This window comes from Heterodontus francisci, chromosome 1 (genome assembly GCF_036365525.1).
Source record: "Heterodontus francisci isolate sHetFra1 chromosome 1, sHetFra1.hap1, whole genome shotgun sequence".
In the NCBI taxonomy this organism is placed as follows: domain Eukaryota; kingdom Metazoa; phylum Chordata; class Chondrichthyes; order Heterodontiformes; family Heterodontidae; genus Heterodontus; species Heterodontus francisci.
Window position 1 is genome coordinate 190,193,244 of NC_090371.1, and position 14,115 is coordinate 190,207,358.

A 14,115-nucleotide genomic window follows, 5' to 3' on the forward strand; every position below is an offset into this window, starting at 1 on the left:
AAATGGGCGAGGTGCTAAATGAGTACTTTGCATCAGTATTCACCAAAGAGAAGGACTTGGTGGATGATGAGCCTAGGGAAGGGAGTGAAGATAGTCTCAGTCATGTCATTATCAAAAAGGAGGAGGTGTTGGGTGTCTTGCAAAGCATTAAGGTAGATAAGTTCCAGGGCCTGATGGGATCTACCCTAGAATACTGAGGGAGGCAAGGGAAGAAATTGCTGGGGCCTTGACAGAAATCTTTGCATCCTCATTGGCTACAGGTGAGGTCCCAAAAGACTGGAGGATAGCCAATGTTGTTCCTTTGTTTAAGAAGGGTGGCAAGGATAATCCAGGAAATTATAGGCCAGTGAGCCTTACGTCAGTGGTAGGGAAACTATTAGAGAGGCTTATTCAGGACAGGATTTACTCCCATTTGGAAACAAACAAACTTATTAGCGAGAGACAGCATGGTTTTGTGAAGGGGAGGTCGTGTCTTACTAATTTGATTGAGTTTTTTGCGGAAGTGACGAAGATGATTGATGAAAGAAGGGCAGTGGATGTTATCTAAATGGACTTCAGTAAAGCCTTTGACAAGGTCCCGCATGGCAGACTGGTACAAAAGGTGAAGTCACACGGGATCAGAGGTGAGCTGGCAAGATGGATACAGAACTGGTTCGGTCATAGAAGACAGAGGGTAGACGTGGATGGGTGTTTTTCTGAATGGAGGGATGTGACTAGTGGTGTTCTGCAGGAATCAGTGCTGGGACCTTTGCTGTTTGTAGTATATATAAATGATTTGGAGGAAAATGTAGCTGGTCTGATTAGTAAGTTTGCGGACGACACAAAGGTTGGTAGAGTTGCGGATAATGATGAGGATTGTCAGAGGATACAGCAGGATATAGATCGGTTGCAGACTTGGGCGGAGAAATGGCATATGGAGTTTAATCCGGACAAATGTGAGGTAATGCATTTTGGAAGGTCTAATGCAGGTGGGAGGTATACAGTAAATGGCAGAACCCTTAGGAGTATTGACAGGCAGAGAGATCTGGGCGTACAGGTCCACAGGTCACTGAAAGTGGCAACGCAGGTGGATAAGGTAGTCAAGAAGGCATACGGCATGCTTGCCTTCATCGGTCGGGGCATAGAGTATAAAAATTGGCAAGTCATGTTGCAGCTGTACAGAACCTTAGTTAGGTCACACTGAGAATATTGTGTGCAATTCTGGTCGCCACACTACCAGAAGGACGTGGAGGTTTTGGAGAGGGTACAGAAGAGGTTTACCAGGATGTTGCCTGGTCTGGAGGGCATTAGCTATGAAGAGAGGTTGGAAAAACTCGGATTGTTTTCACTGGAACAACGGAGGTGGAGGGGCGACATGATAGAAGTTTACAAAGTTATGAGCGGCATGGACAGAGTGGATAGTCAGAAGCTTTTTCCCAGGGTGGAAGAGTCAGTTACTGGGGGACATAGGTTTAAGGTGCAAGGGGCAAAGTTTAGAGGGGATGTGCGAGGCAAGTCTTTTACACAGAGGGTGGTGAGTGCCTGGAACTTACTGCCAGGGGAGGTGGTGAAAGCAGATATGATAGCGACGTTTAAGAGACATCTTGACAAATACATGAATAGGAAGGGAATAGAGGGATATGGGCCCCGGAAGTGCAGAAGGTGTTAGTTTCGGCAGGCATCAAGATCGGCGCAGGCTTGGAGGGCCGAACGGCCTGTTCCTGTGCTGTACTGTTCTTTGTTCTTTGTTTGTCCGGTCAGCCAACCCTGAAAAATTTGAAAGGTTAGATCCCACATCCTCCTATGTAAATGCAAACTCTAGAAGCACCCCACCAGAGTTGTTAACAGCATTTACAGGAACCTGCAGAGGCAAAGAAAGACCTCTAGAGGGCAGAGAAACTGCGAGGTTGATGCCTCACCTAGTCGAAGTGTCACAGGGGAGTGCAGTGGAGTCTGCACAAATACCTGCAGGCAGGAGTGTCCCAGAGAACAAAGGGGAGATTAGCGAAGAATCCTCCCTCACAGTCAGAGAAAAAGTAAGCCACCCATCCCTTGAAGTCAAAAGCCTTTACATGACTCTGCAAAGCACTGAAAGAGAGTTCAGGATAGACCCGCCCACTACTGACTCTCCTGGAAAAAATTTCCAGTTTAGGGCTAATTAAACCTAACTCTCCCCTCCGGCAGATCTCAACAGGAACAAAGACCCTAGACAGTCATGGCAATAAGCAAACGGAAGAAAGACTTCCCCAAAGAACCACATGGTTGCTGGGATGCCAAAAAGGGGAAATTAAAGCAGCACTGGCACCAAGAAAAGACAGTTTTAGTAAGTATTAGGATTCATGAATGAATGGGATGAATGCATGGTTTTCCATATCTTATATTTTCTCTCAACCCTTTTAATGAAATGCACCTTTTCTGAAATCACATTTCATTCCCTTGGGTGTGGAGGTGTCATGCAGGCCCCCACCAGCCAAGAAAGAGGCACATTAGTTTCACCACATAGACATTAGATTTCAAATTGTTGATGGGATGAAGAGAAGGCTTGTGACAAGTGTTTGCCAGGCCCCTGGCTGGAAAGACATATTAACAGACAGTGTTGGAACAAAGTAGCTATCTCCTGCTGCAATACAATTCACAAACAGACCTGGTCAAACCAGTTAGTCACATGACTAATCTGCTTGGCAGTCTGGGTTTTTTTCTGAATTGTACAGAGTTTTGAACTGAGAGCCTGGAGAAAACTCTTTGCTCCTGGATTAAAAAGACCTCTCCTGGCTGGCTAGCCACAGCCTCTCCTGTCTGCTCCCATCTCTTTCTCTCAGAACTCCAAAACCGACCAAAGACACATGAAGTCCAAGAAAGGTTTCCTACAGTGAACAAGGTTTAAAAAGAATACTGGGTCCCAACGAAAAGCAAGATCCACCTACAATCAAGGACTCTACAGTGAGCTCGAAAAGCTGTAACAACTCTTCAGATATTGCCTCAAACCTTTCCACTTTATTTTTTCTTCTCTTTCTATCTCTATCTGCATGTGTGTATCGTGTATGCATGCTGGCATGGGCGCGTCGTGTATCCATAGGTGTTAACCAAATTAAAGTTTAAATTTAATAAATTTCAACATTTCTTCTTTAAACCTGAGAAAGCCTGCTTGTGCTGGTTTCTTTGCCTTGTAATTGGAAATGGGGAGCTAAAAACAGTGTGTTTAAAATTAAACCCTGTTACAGTAAGACCAGGTGAAGGCTGAAAGGGAATCCTAGACCTCTTTCTCACCTGGTTGTAACAACAGATAGGGAGAAACTGTTCCTTTTGGTGGAGGGGTCAAAAATGAGAGGACACAAATTAAGATGTTTGACAAAAGAACGATCGGCGACATGTGAAAACATTTTTTTACGCAACGGGTGGTTCGGATCTGAAATGCACTGCCTGAGATGGTGGTGGAGGCAGAGTCAATTGTGGCTTTCAAAAAGGAATAGGATAAGCACCTGAAAAAAAAAAAAAATGCAGGTTTACAGGGAAAGGGCAGGGCAGTGGGACGAGCTGAATTGCTCTTGCAGAGAGCTGACTGAATGGCTTTCTTCTGTGCTATATCCATTCTGTGATTCTATAAATTGACAGCCTGGCTGGCTGCCTGGCAAGAAAATCAGTGACAGGAGTGTGCAGCCTTGCAGGAGTTCCCCAATAGCCAGGATGGGGGAAGGACAGATGTTGCTGCTTGTTAAGGTTGGGATGGCCAAGCACGATCATGACAAGAGAGCGATAGAAGCTCCTCCCTGCCCATATGGAGTGCTGGAAATGGCACCTACCTTCTGAGCTGGCAACTCCTGACGCCCTCTCCCTTTTGCTGCCAGGTTTTCTGGCTCTGGGGAAACCAATGAGGCAACTGTTAAACTTAAATTAGGCTCCCAGTTGCACTTTGGGAGCCTGATCTAAATATGGTAATGAAGTGTTCTGCATCTCCACGGCAGGACCCTTACACACAAGCCCGTTGCCATAAACATGTCGGCAGGTGGGTAAACTGTGGGGTGAGGATGTGCTACCCTTTTTTAAACTTTTAACAGCCCCCCCTGATCCCTCTACCTTTTGCTCCCCATAATGGGTGGGTTAAAAACGAGGCCTGATGCTATTCAGCTGTTCAGAGTATCATGGCCAAACCTGATCCTATTTTCCTACAACATTGATGTGCACTCTTTGCAGTGCAGTGAATTGATTGATATTTCACTTCTAGCCCAGCCACACTAAAGTGAATGGTAATTCACTAATATCCTTTTGGGAAGAAAATCTGCTGCTTGATCTGGTCTATATGTGACTCCAGACCCAAAGCAATGTGGTTGACTCTTAATTGCCCTCTGAAATGGCCTAGCAAGCCATGCAGTTGTACCAGACCATTAAAACAAAGTATATGAAGAATAAAACCAGACAGATCACCTGGTATTGACCTAGGCATCAGATTTGGACATGCCAAAGGCACACCCAGCCCAGTCAACCCAGCAAAATCCTCCACACTAACATCTGGGGAATTCTGCCAAAGTTGAGAGAACGGTCCCATAGATTAGTCAAGCAACAGCCTGACATAGTCATACTCACAGAATCATACCTTTCAGCCAATATCCCAGACTCCTGCATCAACACTTCCTGCACATATGGTTATCCAGGATACGAGAAGTATCCTGGAGGTCCCACATAGCACAGGAGGTGCACTCTGGAAGTTGGAGCAGCCCTGCCATTCCTTTATCTGTTAGTTTATAACCTTGATACTGCTAATAAATCTCACTACTGCGAAGAAACCTTTGCCAATACTACTAAACCTTACTACTATTCATAAACCTTATTAATACTGATAAATCCTACTAATAATGCACCTTACTAGTAGTAATAAATTTTACTTTAGAAAAAGAAAGATAAGACACACCAGTTTATTCCCTAGTTTAGATAATATAACTAGGAAATACTCACCAGCCAATCACCTATCGACTTCCCTACAATGTCACACCTCAATTTTTCTTTCCAAACGCTGGCTCTGAATCTACAGTCTAGCAGCAGTGAGCCACGCTCGGCTCCGGCTGTTTCCCTCCGCTCTCAGTGAAATCTTTGTTATCATATTTTTATGGAAATTATAAATGTTTATGTTTTCTTAGTTTGCATGCAGGTAGTGACAGTGAAGAACTGCGAGAGCTGCAGGCACTCCTCAAAGAAGATCTGACACTTGTAGAAAAGATGCATGTGAGAAAGAGTATCGAGCAACACAAATTGGGCAGGAACAGAGCTGTGCTGAAGGAGGTGAGAGTTGTATTTTAGCAGTCTTCACTGAAATAAAACCGTTTCAGCTGTACAAGCCTTCATAAATATGGAACACAGTGTTTGTTTGCTGAACTCACATCAAAGTAAACTTTATCTGTAACCTGGTTTTGTGCATTATTTTTGCTGATGCACTGTATTTTCACAGAACAGCAAACTTGTGCACAAAGATACTTTTACTTTGACACTGGCCAGGATTTTTCCCTCGGCAGATGGGAGCCGTCCATCAACTGAAAAGTTGGTGCCAAACCCACTTCCGCCTGGCCTGGGGATCTGACCTGTCTTTTGCAGTTCCCCGGCCTTTAACTGTTTTGAGGCGGGACTTCCAACCGCTTGAGGCAGGAAGTCCCACCTAATGGAGCTGACGGCCAATCAGCGGGCTGGCAGCTCTTAGTCCCAGCAGCACCACCGGGAGCGGTGGCCACTGCTGGGTCTGCAGCCCAACTTAAAGAAGATGTCGGGATGCCCCTGAACCAAGGTAAGTTTTTGATGCCTCACCAGGAGTGATTGTCTGGGCCCTGGCGAGGCAGGGGTGGTTGATTGGGGGGACGGGGGGGGCGTGTTGTGTGTTTGGGGTGGTTGGGGCAGCAGGGGCAGCTCTCCATCAGGCACAGGGTGCCCGATCATGAGGGCACCCCCAGGCTATCAGAGAGCCGCCTGCTTTGGTCAGGCGGCTTTTCTCGGGCCTAGGCCGTCCGCTTGCCATGGGTAAAATCCCCGTGGCCACTTAAGGGCCTTGATTGGCCTGAGGTGGGCGGCTGTTTTTTGCCACTGCCGCCCTGCTTAAATTGGCGGTGGAGGCGGGAGCGGGTCAGGAAGGGCTCCCCGAGCCTCCTGCTCCGTTTCCCCCCCCCCCCCGCCCCCGCCACCTTCCCACTCTTTTGGGAGGGCGTTAAATTCCAGCCACTGACTGTCAATTGAAGCGGGGGGAATTATATAGGTGGGATCATCAATGATAATTCCTTACTCCGAGATCACTCCTGTGAATTTCCACAAGTAAATATTTTAAGTTTTATTTAGTGTTAAATGAAAGAAAGAAAGACCTTGCATTTATATTGTGCCTCTCGCAACCTCAGATGTCCCAAAGCACTTCATATTCAAATAAAGTACTTTTGTTGCAATGTGGGGAAACACAGTGGGTAATATGTGCACAGCAAGGTCCCATAAACAGCATTAAGATAAGTGGATTGATAATCTGTTTTAGTGATGTTGGTTGAGGATAAATGTTGGCCAGGACACCGGAGCACATTCCTGCTCTTCTTTGAATACCGCCATAGGATCTTTTACGTCTACCTGAGAGAGAAGATAGGGCATTGGTTTAATGTCTCATCTGAAATATGGTACATCCAACAGTGCAGCACTCCTTTGGTACTGCACTGAATTGTCAGCTTGGATTGTGTGTAAGGATTTTCCTTAACCCTGTTTGCTAAAGATATTTCATGACCCCTTTTAGCCCTCTTAATTCCTCGTTTCAGATTGGTCCTACATTCCCGATATTCTTTCAAAGCTTCGTCTTTCATCAGCCGCCTAGACCTTATGTATGCTTCCTTTTTCCTCTTAGCTAGTCTCACAATTTCACCTGTCATCCATGGTTCCCTAATCTTGCCATTTCTATCCCTCATTTTCACAGGAACATGTCTCTCCTGCACGCTAATCAACCTCTCTTTAAAAGCCTCCCACATATCACATGTGGATTTACCTTCAAACAGCTGCTCCCAATCTACATTTCCCAGCTCCTGCCGAATTTTGGTATAGTTGGCCTTCCCCCAATTTAGCACTCTTCCTTTAGGACCACTCTCGTCTTTGTCCATGAGTATTTTAAAGCTTACGGAATTGTGATCACTATTCCCAAAGTAGTCCCCTACTGAAACTTCAACAACCTGGCCGGGCTCATTCCCCAACACCAGGTCCAGTATGGCCCCTTCCCGAGTTGGACTATTTACATACTGCTCTAGAAAACCCTCCTGGATGCTCCTTACAAATTCTGCTCCATCTGGACCTCTAACACTAAGCGAATCCCAGTCAATGTTGGGAAAATTAAAATCTCCTATCACCACCACCCTGTTGCTCCTACATCTTTCCATAATCTGTTTACATATTTGTACCTCTATCTCACGCTCGCTGTTGGGAGGCCTGTAGTACAGCCCAACATTGTTACCGCACCCTTCCTATTTCTGAGTTCTGTCCATATTGCCTCACTGCTCGAGTCCTCCATAGTGCCCTCCTTCAGCACAGCTGTGATATCCTCTTTGACCAGTAATGCAACTCCTCCACCCCTTTTACCTCCCTCTCTATCCCGCCTGAAGCATCGATATCCTGGGATATTTAGTTGCCAATCATGCCCTTCCCTCAACCAAGTCTCAGTAATAGCAATAACATCATACTCCCAGGTACTAATCCAAGCCCTAAGTTCATCTGCCTTACCTACTACACTTCTTGCATTAAAACAAATGCACCTCAGACCACCAGTCCCTTTATATTCATCATCTGCTCCCTGCCTGCTCTTCCCCTTAGTCACACTGACTTCATTATCTAGTTCCTTACAGGCTTTTGTTACTACCTCCTTACTGTCAACTGACCTCAATTGGTTCCCATCCCCCTGCCACATTAGTTTAAACCCTCCCCAACAGCGTTAGCAAAAGCACCTCCAAGGACATTGGTTCCAGTCCGGCCCAGGTGTAGACCGTCCAATTTGTAATAGTCCCACCTCCCCCCAGAACCGGTCCCAATGTCCCAAAAATCTGAACCCCTCCTTCCTGCACCATCTCTCAAGCCACGCATTCATCCTGACTATTCTTTCATTTTTACTCTGACTATCACGTGGCACTGGTAGTAATCCTGAGATTACTACCTCTGAGGTCCTACTTTTTAACTTGGCTCCTAACTCCCTAAACTCTGCTTGTAGGACCTCATCCCGTTTTTTACCTATATCATTAGTGCCTATGTGCACAATGACAACTGGCTGTTCACCCTCCCCCTTTAGAATGTTCTGCAGCCGATCTGAGACGTCCCTGACCCGTGCACCTGGGAGGCAACATACCATTCGGGAGCCTCATTTTCGACCACAGAACCGCCTATCTACTCCCCTTACAATCGAATCCCCTACGACTATAGCCCTTCCACTCTTTTTTCCGCCCTTCTGAACAGCAGAGCCAGCCACGGTGCCATGGACCTGGCTACTGCTGCCTTCCCCTGGTGAGCCATCTCCCTCAACAGTATCCAAAACGGTATACTTGTTTTGGAGGGAGATGACCGCAGGGGACTCCTGCGCTGCCTTCCTGCTCTTTCTCTGCCTTTTGGTCACCCATTCCCTTTCTCCCTCAGCAATCCTAATCTGCGGTGTGACCAATTCACTAAACGTGCTATCCACGACCTCCTCAGCATCGCGCATGCTCCAAAGTGAGTCCATCCGCAGCTCGAGAGCCGTCATGCGGTCTAACAAGAGCTGCAGTTGGACACACTTCCTGCACGTGAAGGAGTCAGGGTCATCAGCCATGTCCCTGAGCTCCCACATTGAGCAAGAGGAGCATGATACGGGTCTGAGATCTCCTGCCATTTTTAATCTTGTTTAAACTTAGTTAAATGAAAAAGGAACGAAAAGTTTTTACCAATCACAATAAAACCAGAGAAATCGAAAAAGCCTTACCTTATAAACACCCCACCGAGTCCTTTTTTTTTGGTTCGAGGAGGAGGGCGGGTGGGAGACACTACAAGTGTGGTGTCTCGGGTTCAGAAACCGCCCAAATATATAGTGTTTTACTTACCCAGCAGCCCCCTGGCCTCCGCCGAAAAACAAAAGGAAATTAAATTTACTTTCAAACTGACCTTCCCAGCTGCTCACTCGCTCACACTCTGCTCCCGAAAAAGCTGCTGCAATGAAAGGAAAGTTATTTTAAACCGCCCAAATATATAGTGTTTTACTTACCCAGCAGCCCCCTGGCCTCCGCCGAAAAACAAAAGGAAATTAAATTTACTTTCAAACTGACCTTCCCAGCTGCTCACTCGCTCACACTCTGCTCCCGAAAAAGCTGCTGCAATGAAAGGAAAGTTATTTTAAACCGCCCAAATATATAGTGTTTTACTTACCCAGCAGCCCCCTGGCCTCCGCCGAAAAACAAAAGGAAATTAAATTTACTTTCAAACTGACCTTCCCAGCTGCTCACTCGCTCACACTCTGCTCCCGAAAAAGCTGCTGCAATGAACGGAAAGTTATTTTAAACCGCCCAAATATATAGTGTTTTACTTACCCAGCAGCCCCCTGGCCTCCGCCGAAAAACAAAAGGAAATTAAATTTACTTTCAAACTGACCTTCCCAGTTGCTCACTCGCTCACACTCTGTTCCCCAAGGATCAATGCTAGTTCCACTGCTTTTTTTGCTACATATAAATGATTTGAATCTTGGAATACAGAGTAAAATCTTAAAATTTGCCCATGACACCTAATTTGGAGGTGTGGCAAACAGTGAGGATGATATGAACCGCCTGCAACATGACATAAATAAGCGAGTGGAATGGGAAGAGAGGTGGGAGATGGAATTTAATACAGAGAAGTGTGAGGTATGCATTTTGGTAGAAGGGATAGGGAGAGGCAATATATACTTAATGACATAGTTCTAAAGAGTGTGCAGGAACAGAGAGACCTGGGGGTGCATGTGCATTGATCTTTGAAGGTATTAGGACATATTGAGAGAGTGGCATTTGGGATCTTGGGAGTCAGAAATAGAGGCATCGAGTACAAAAGTAGGGAAGTTATGCTGAATCTCTATAAAGCTCTGGTTAGGCCCCAACTGGAGTATTGTGTCCAGTTATGGTCACCGCACTTCAGGAAGGATGTGAGGGGCCTTGAGAGGGTGCAGAGGAGATTTACCAGAATGGTTCCAGGGATGGAGGATTTTAGTTACAAAGTTAGTTTGGAAAAGCTCGGTTTGTTCTCCTTAGAACAAAGGAGATTGAAGTGAGATTTAATAGAAGTGTACAAGTTTATGATAGGTTTAGATAAATTAGACAAGGAAAAGCTGTTCCCATTAACAAATGGTACAAGAACTAGGGGACACAGATTGAAAGTTTGGGCAAGAAATGCAGGGGAAATTTGAGGAAGTACTTTTTTACACAGCGGGTGGTAATGACCTGGAACTCGCTACCCACAAAGGTAGTGGAAGCGGAGACAATCAATGACTTCAAGAGGAAGTTGAATGGCCAGTTGAGGGAAAGAGACTTGCAGGCCTTCAGGGGTCGAGCTCTCTTGGAATACAGAGCCACAGTGCAACACCCTTATGCAACAGTGGATGGAAAACTGGGAGATGTTGCAAATATTGCCTGCTGCAGGAAGGAACTGGAAAGTCCCACATACAAAAAGTTCAGGGCCAAGGTCACCTTCAGAGCCACTGGCAGTGTTGTCCTTGCCCTGTTCTGAGGCTGCAGTTGTTGCTGCAGAAGATGGCAGATTTCAATGAGAACATTCATAGTGAAGCAGAAACATCTGCTACACCATTTCCTGCAGAAGTTCAGGTTGGAGAACTGCTCTCTGAACACCCTGGGCAGGTATGACGTCCTGCTGAGAGCCCTTCTCCCCACCTCTCTTCCAGCAGCTTGTCCTGCTTTATGTTGCCTCTGCTCACTCTCCCTGTCATGCTGTAGTCCAAGGGGAATGCTTATTAGTGCACCCGTGTCTGGGAGCTATAGTTTGTGCAGAATCCTTGAAGTTAGAACAAAGTCCTACAGCACGTGCCATACTACTCCCTGTAGGCTTCAGCAAATTTAAACAGCTCTGGAAACACCAAACACTTCTACAAGCACAGCAACAGCCAGTAGAAATCAATCAGCAACTAACCTGTAAGTAGTTGATGATCCTTTTAAATAGCGCTGGTGGGGTGGTCTTTCCTGCTGCTGAAAGCATGTTCATATGTACATGTTTAAGAGATGGCATTAGCTGGAGCGTTGAGCTCCAAAATGACACAGCTAGCGTCGGATCAGCATGACTTCACGACCTGCCCATTTTGCATACCTCCGACAGACAGTCCCTGCGCATGCACTATCGTTCTCACCAAGATGGCTTCTGACGTGGCTAGAACCAGAAATATGTGCTCCAGAGCCAAATTTCGGAGATGGAAGCGCCACCTGGAAATCTGACGTCGTGACATCGGTTTTGGATTTAGTCATTGGCGGGAAAGCACCAAGGTGGCCTTGCCGCCCCGTCGCGGCAGGGATGCAATTTAAATTGCTGAGCACTTAGTTTTAATGCATTAACATCTAATTCATGTGATTCAATGGGGGGCCTTGGAATTAAGTGGATGATGGGCGGTCCTCATGTGCCTTCAGAATCCCAGCTGCAGAAAGCTGGCAGCAGCTGCGACGGGTAGGCAGCCGTGACCAGCACCGCACAGGTGAAGATGGGGGAGCAGAGGTCATTATCAGCAGACAGTGCTGTGCACTCTGCAAGTGGGCGGGGGGGTGGGGGGGGGCGGTGGTGGTCATGGTCTCAGGCACTGTGCAAGGGTGGTTGTGGTTTCGGGTGGGAGTGCCAGCTGAGCAGGGTCTCGGGTGGTCTACAAGCAGGGGAGCTTGGTTTTGACTGTCTGTGTTGGGCGCCCAAACTGTTGGGTGAGAAGTTTGTATGCCCATACTGCTGGATGAGAGGGTCGGCCATCAGCAAGGGTGGGCACTGAGGGCCATCAGGGAGTCTGCCAGGAGGGGTCGTCTCTGCATCGACAGCACTCTGGAGGCCCATTGATTACCTGGCATGAGTATCATACACCCTCTCTTTTTGGAGTCCCGTGGCATGATGCGGCGCCTCCGACAGAAGGCAACTGTGCCTGCCTGTGAAGGTCCACAACGAGACCAGCAGCAGCCGTCCATGCCAAGAAGGGCCCAACTGCACCAGAGTGCGCACTGGACTTGACTCAGCTACCTCCAAATGTCTAAGTGGAATTGTCAGCGAAGACTACGGTTCTCCAGGGAGGCTGTCACCAACTTATGTGCCCTGCTGCAGGACGGGTTGCGACCTATGGGATTTGGGAGTCGCCCCATGCCAGTGGCCCTGAAGAAAAGCATGACACTAAACTTTTATGCGTCTGGAGCACTTGGGTAAGAGTGATCATCGTATCAAAAGGTTTAGACCAGTAGTGCAGAAAAGAAAGGAACAAAATCAGAAAAGGTACATCAGTGTCAGAGCATTGGGAGGCATTCAAATGGAGATTCAAGGGGTTCAGAGTAAACATGTTCCCAAAAAGAAAAAAGGTGGGGCAGCCAAATCTAGAGCCCCATGGATGTCAAGGAGCTTACAGGGTAAGATAAGGCAGAAAAGGAAATCTTATGTCCAACACCAAGAACTCAATACTACAGAAAGCCGAGAGGAGTCTTGAAAGTGGAGGGGTGAAATCAAAAAGGAAATTAGGAAAGCTAAGAGAGGGCATGAAAGAATATTAGCAAGCAAAATCAAGGTGAACCCAAAGATGTTTTATCAATACGTTAAGAGTAAGAGGATAACTAAGGAAAGAGTAGGGCCCATATAAGACCAAAAAGGTAATCTATGTGTAGGGGCGGAAGATATTGGTCCTGTTCTTAATGAATACTTTGCATCTGTCTTCACAAAAGAGGGGGACGATGCAGATATTGTAGTTAAGGAAGAGGGGTGCGAAGTATTGGATCTGATAAACAGGGAGAGAGGAAGTATTAATGGTATTAGCATCCTTGAAAGTTGAGAAATCACCAGGGCCAGATGACATGTACCCCAGGCTGTTAAAAGAATGAAGAGAGGAAATAGGGAAGATCTGATCATCGTTTCCAATCCACACTGGATACAGGTGTGGTGCTGGACAATTGGAGGGACGCTAACGTTGTACCTCTGTTTAAAAATGGACCGAGGGATAGACCGAATAATTACAGGCTACTCAGTCTAACCTCAGTAGTGGGCAAATTGTTGGAATCAATTCTGAGAGACAGGATAAACTGTCACTTAGGCACAAATTAATCAAGGATGGTCAGCATGGATTTGTTAAGGGAAGATCTTGTCTGACCAACTTGATCGATTTTTTTTGAAGAAGTAACAAGGAAGATAGATGAGGGTTGATGTGGTCTACATGGATTTTAACAAGGCTTTTGGCAGACTCATTAAAAAAAATAAAACCCCATGGGATCCAGGGAAATGCAGCAAGGTGAATACAAAATTGGCTCAGTGGAAGGAAACAAAGGGTAATTATTGACGGGTGTTTTTGCGACTGGAGGGCTGTTTCCAGTAGCGTTCTGTAGGGCTCAGTAAGGTGGTTAAGAAGGCATATGGAATCCTTTCCTTTATTAGCCGAGGTATAGAATATAAGAGCAGGGAGGTTATGCTGGAACTGTATAACTCATTGGTTAGGCCACAACTTGAGTACAGTTCTGGTCACCTCATTACAGAAAGGATGTAATTGCACTAGAGAGGGTACAGAGGAGCTTTACGAGGATGTTGCCAGGACTGGAAAAATGCAGCTATGAGGAAAGATTGGATAGGCTGGGGTTGTTCTCCTTGGAACAGAGAAGTCTAAGGGGACATCTGATTGAAATGTACAAAATTTTGAGGGACCTGGATAGAGTGGAGGTGAAGGGCCTATTTACCTTAACAGAGAAGCCAGTGACTAGGGGGCATAGATTTAAAGTGATTGGAAGAAAGATTAGAGGTGAGGTGAGGAAAAATGTTTGCACCCAGCAGGTGTTAGGGGTCTGTAACTCACTGCTTGAAAGGGTGGTTGAGGCAGAAACCCTCAACTCATTCAAAAGGAGTCTGGATATGCACCTCAAGTGCCGTAAGCTGCAGGGCTGCGGACTAAATGCTGGAAGGTGGGATTAGTGGGTGGATCGATTTTTGGCC

At 46.5% G+C, this 14,115-nt stretch overlaps 1 protein-coding gene across 4 annotated transcripts in view; it reads left to right on the top strand.

Annotated features, from left to right (window-relative positions):
- The window catches only part of LOC137374008 (5'-3' DNA helicase ZGRF1-like), a 170,655-nt gene that overhangs the window by 102,176 nt on the left and 54,364 nt on the right, over window positions 1–14,115 (top strand). For all 4 annotated transcript variants that reach the window (XM_068039758.1, XM_068039787.1, XM_068039778.1 and 1 more), the window contains one exon: window positions 5,112–5,253. In XM_068039758.1, coding sequence (XP_067895859.1) covers window positions 5,112–5,253 — 142 coding nt within the window. The remainder of the gene's footprint in view (window positions 1–5,111; window positions 5,254–14,115) is intronic.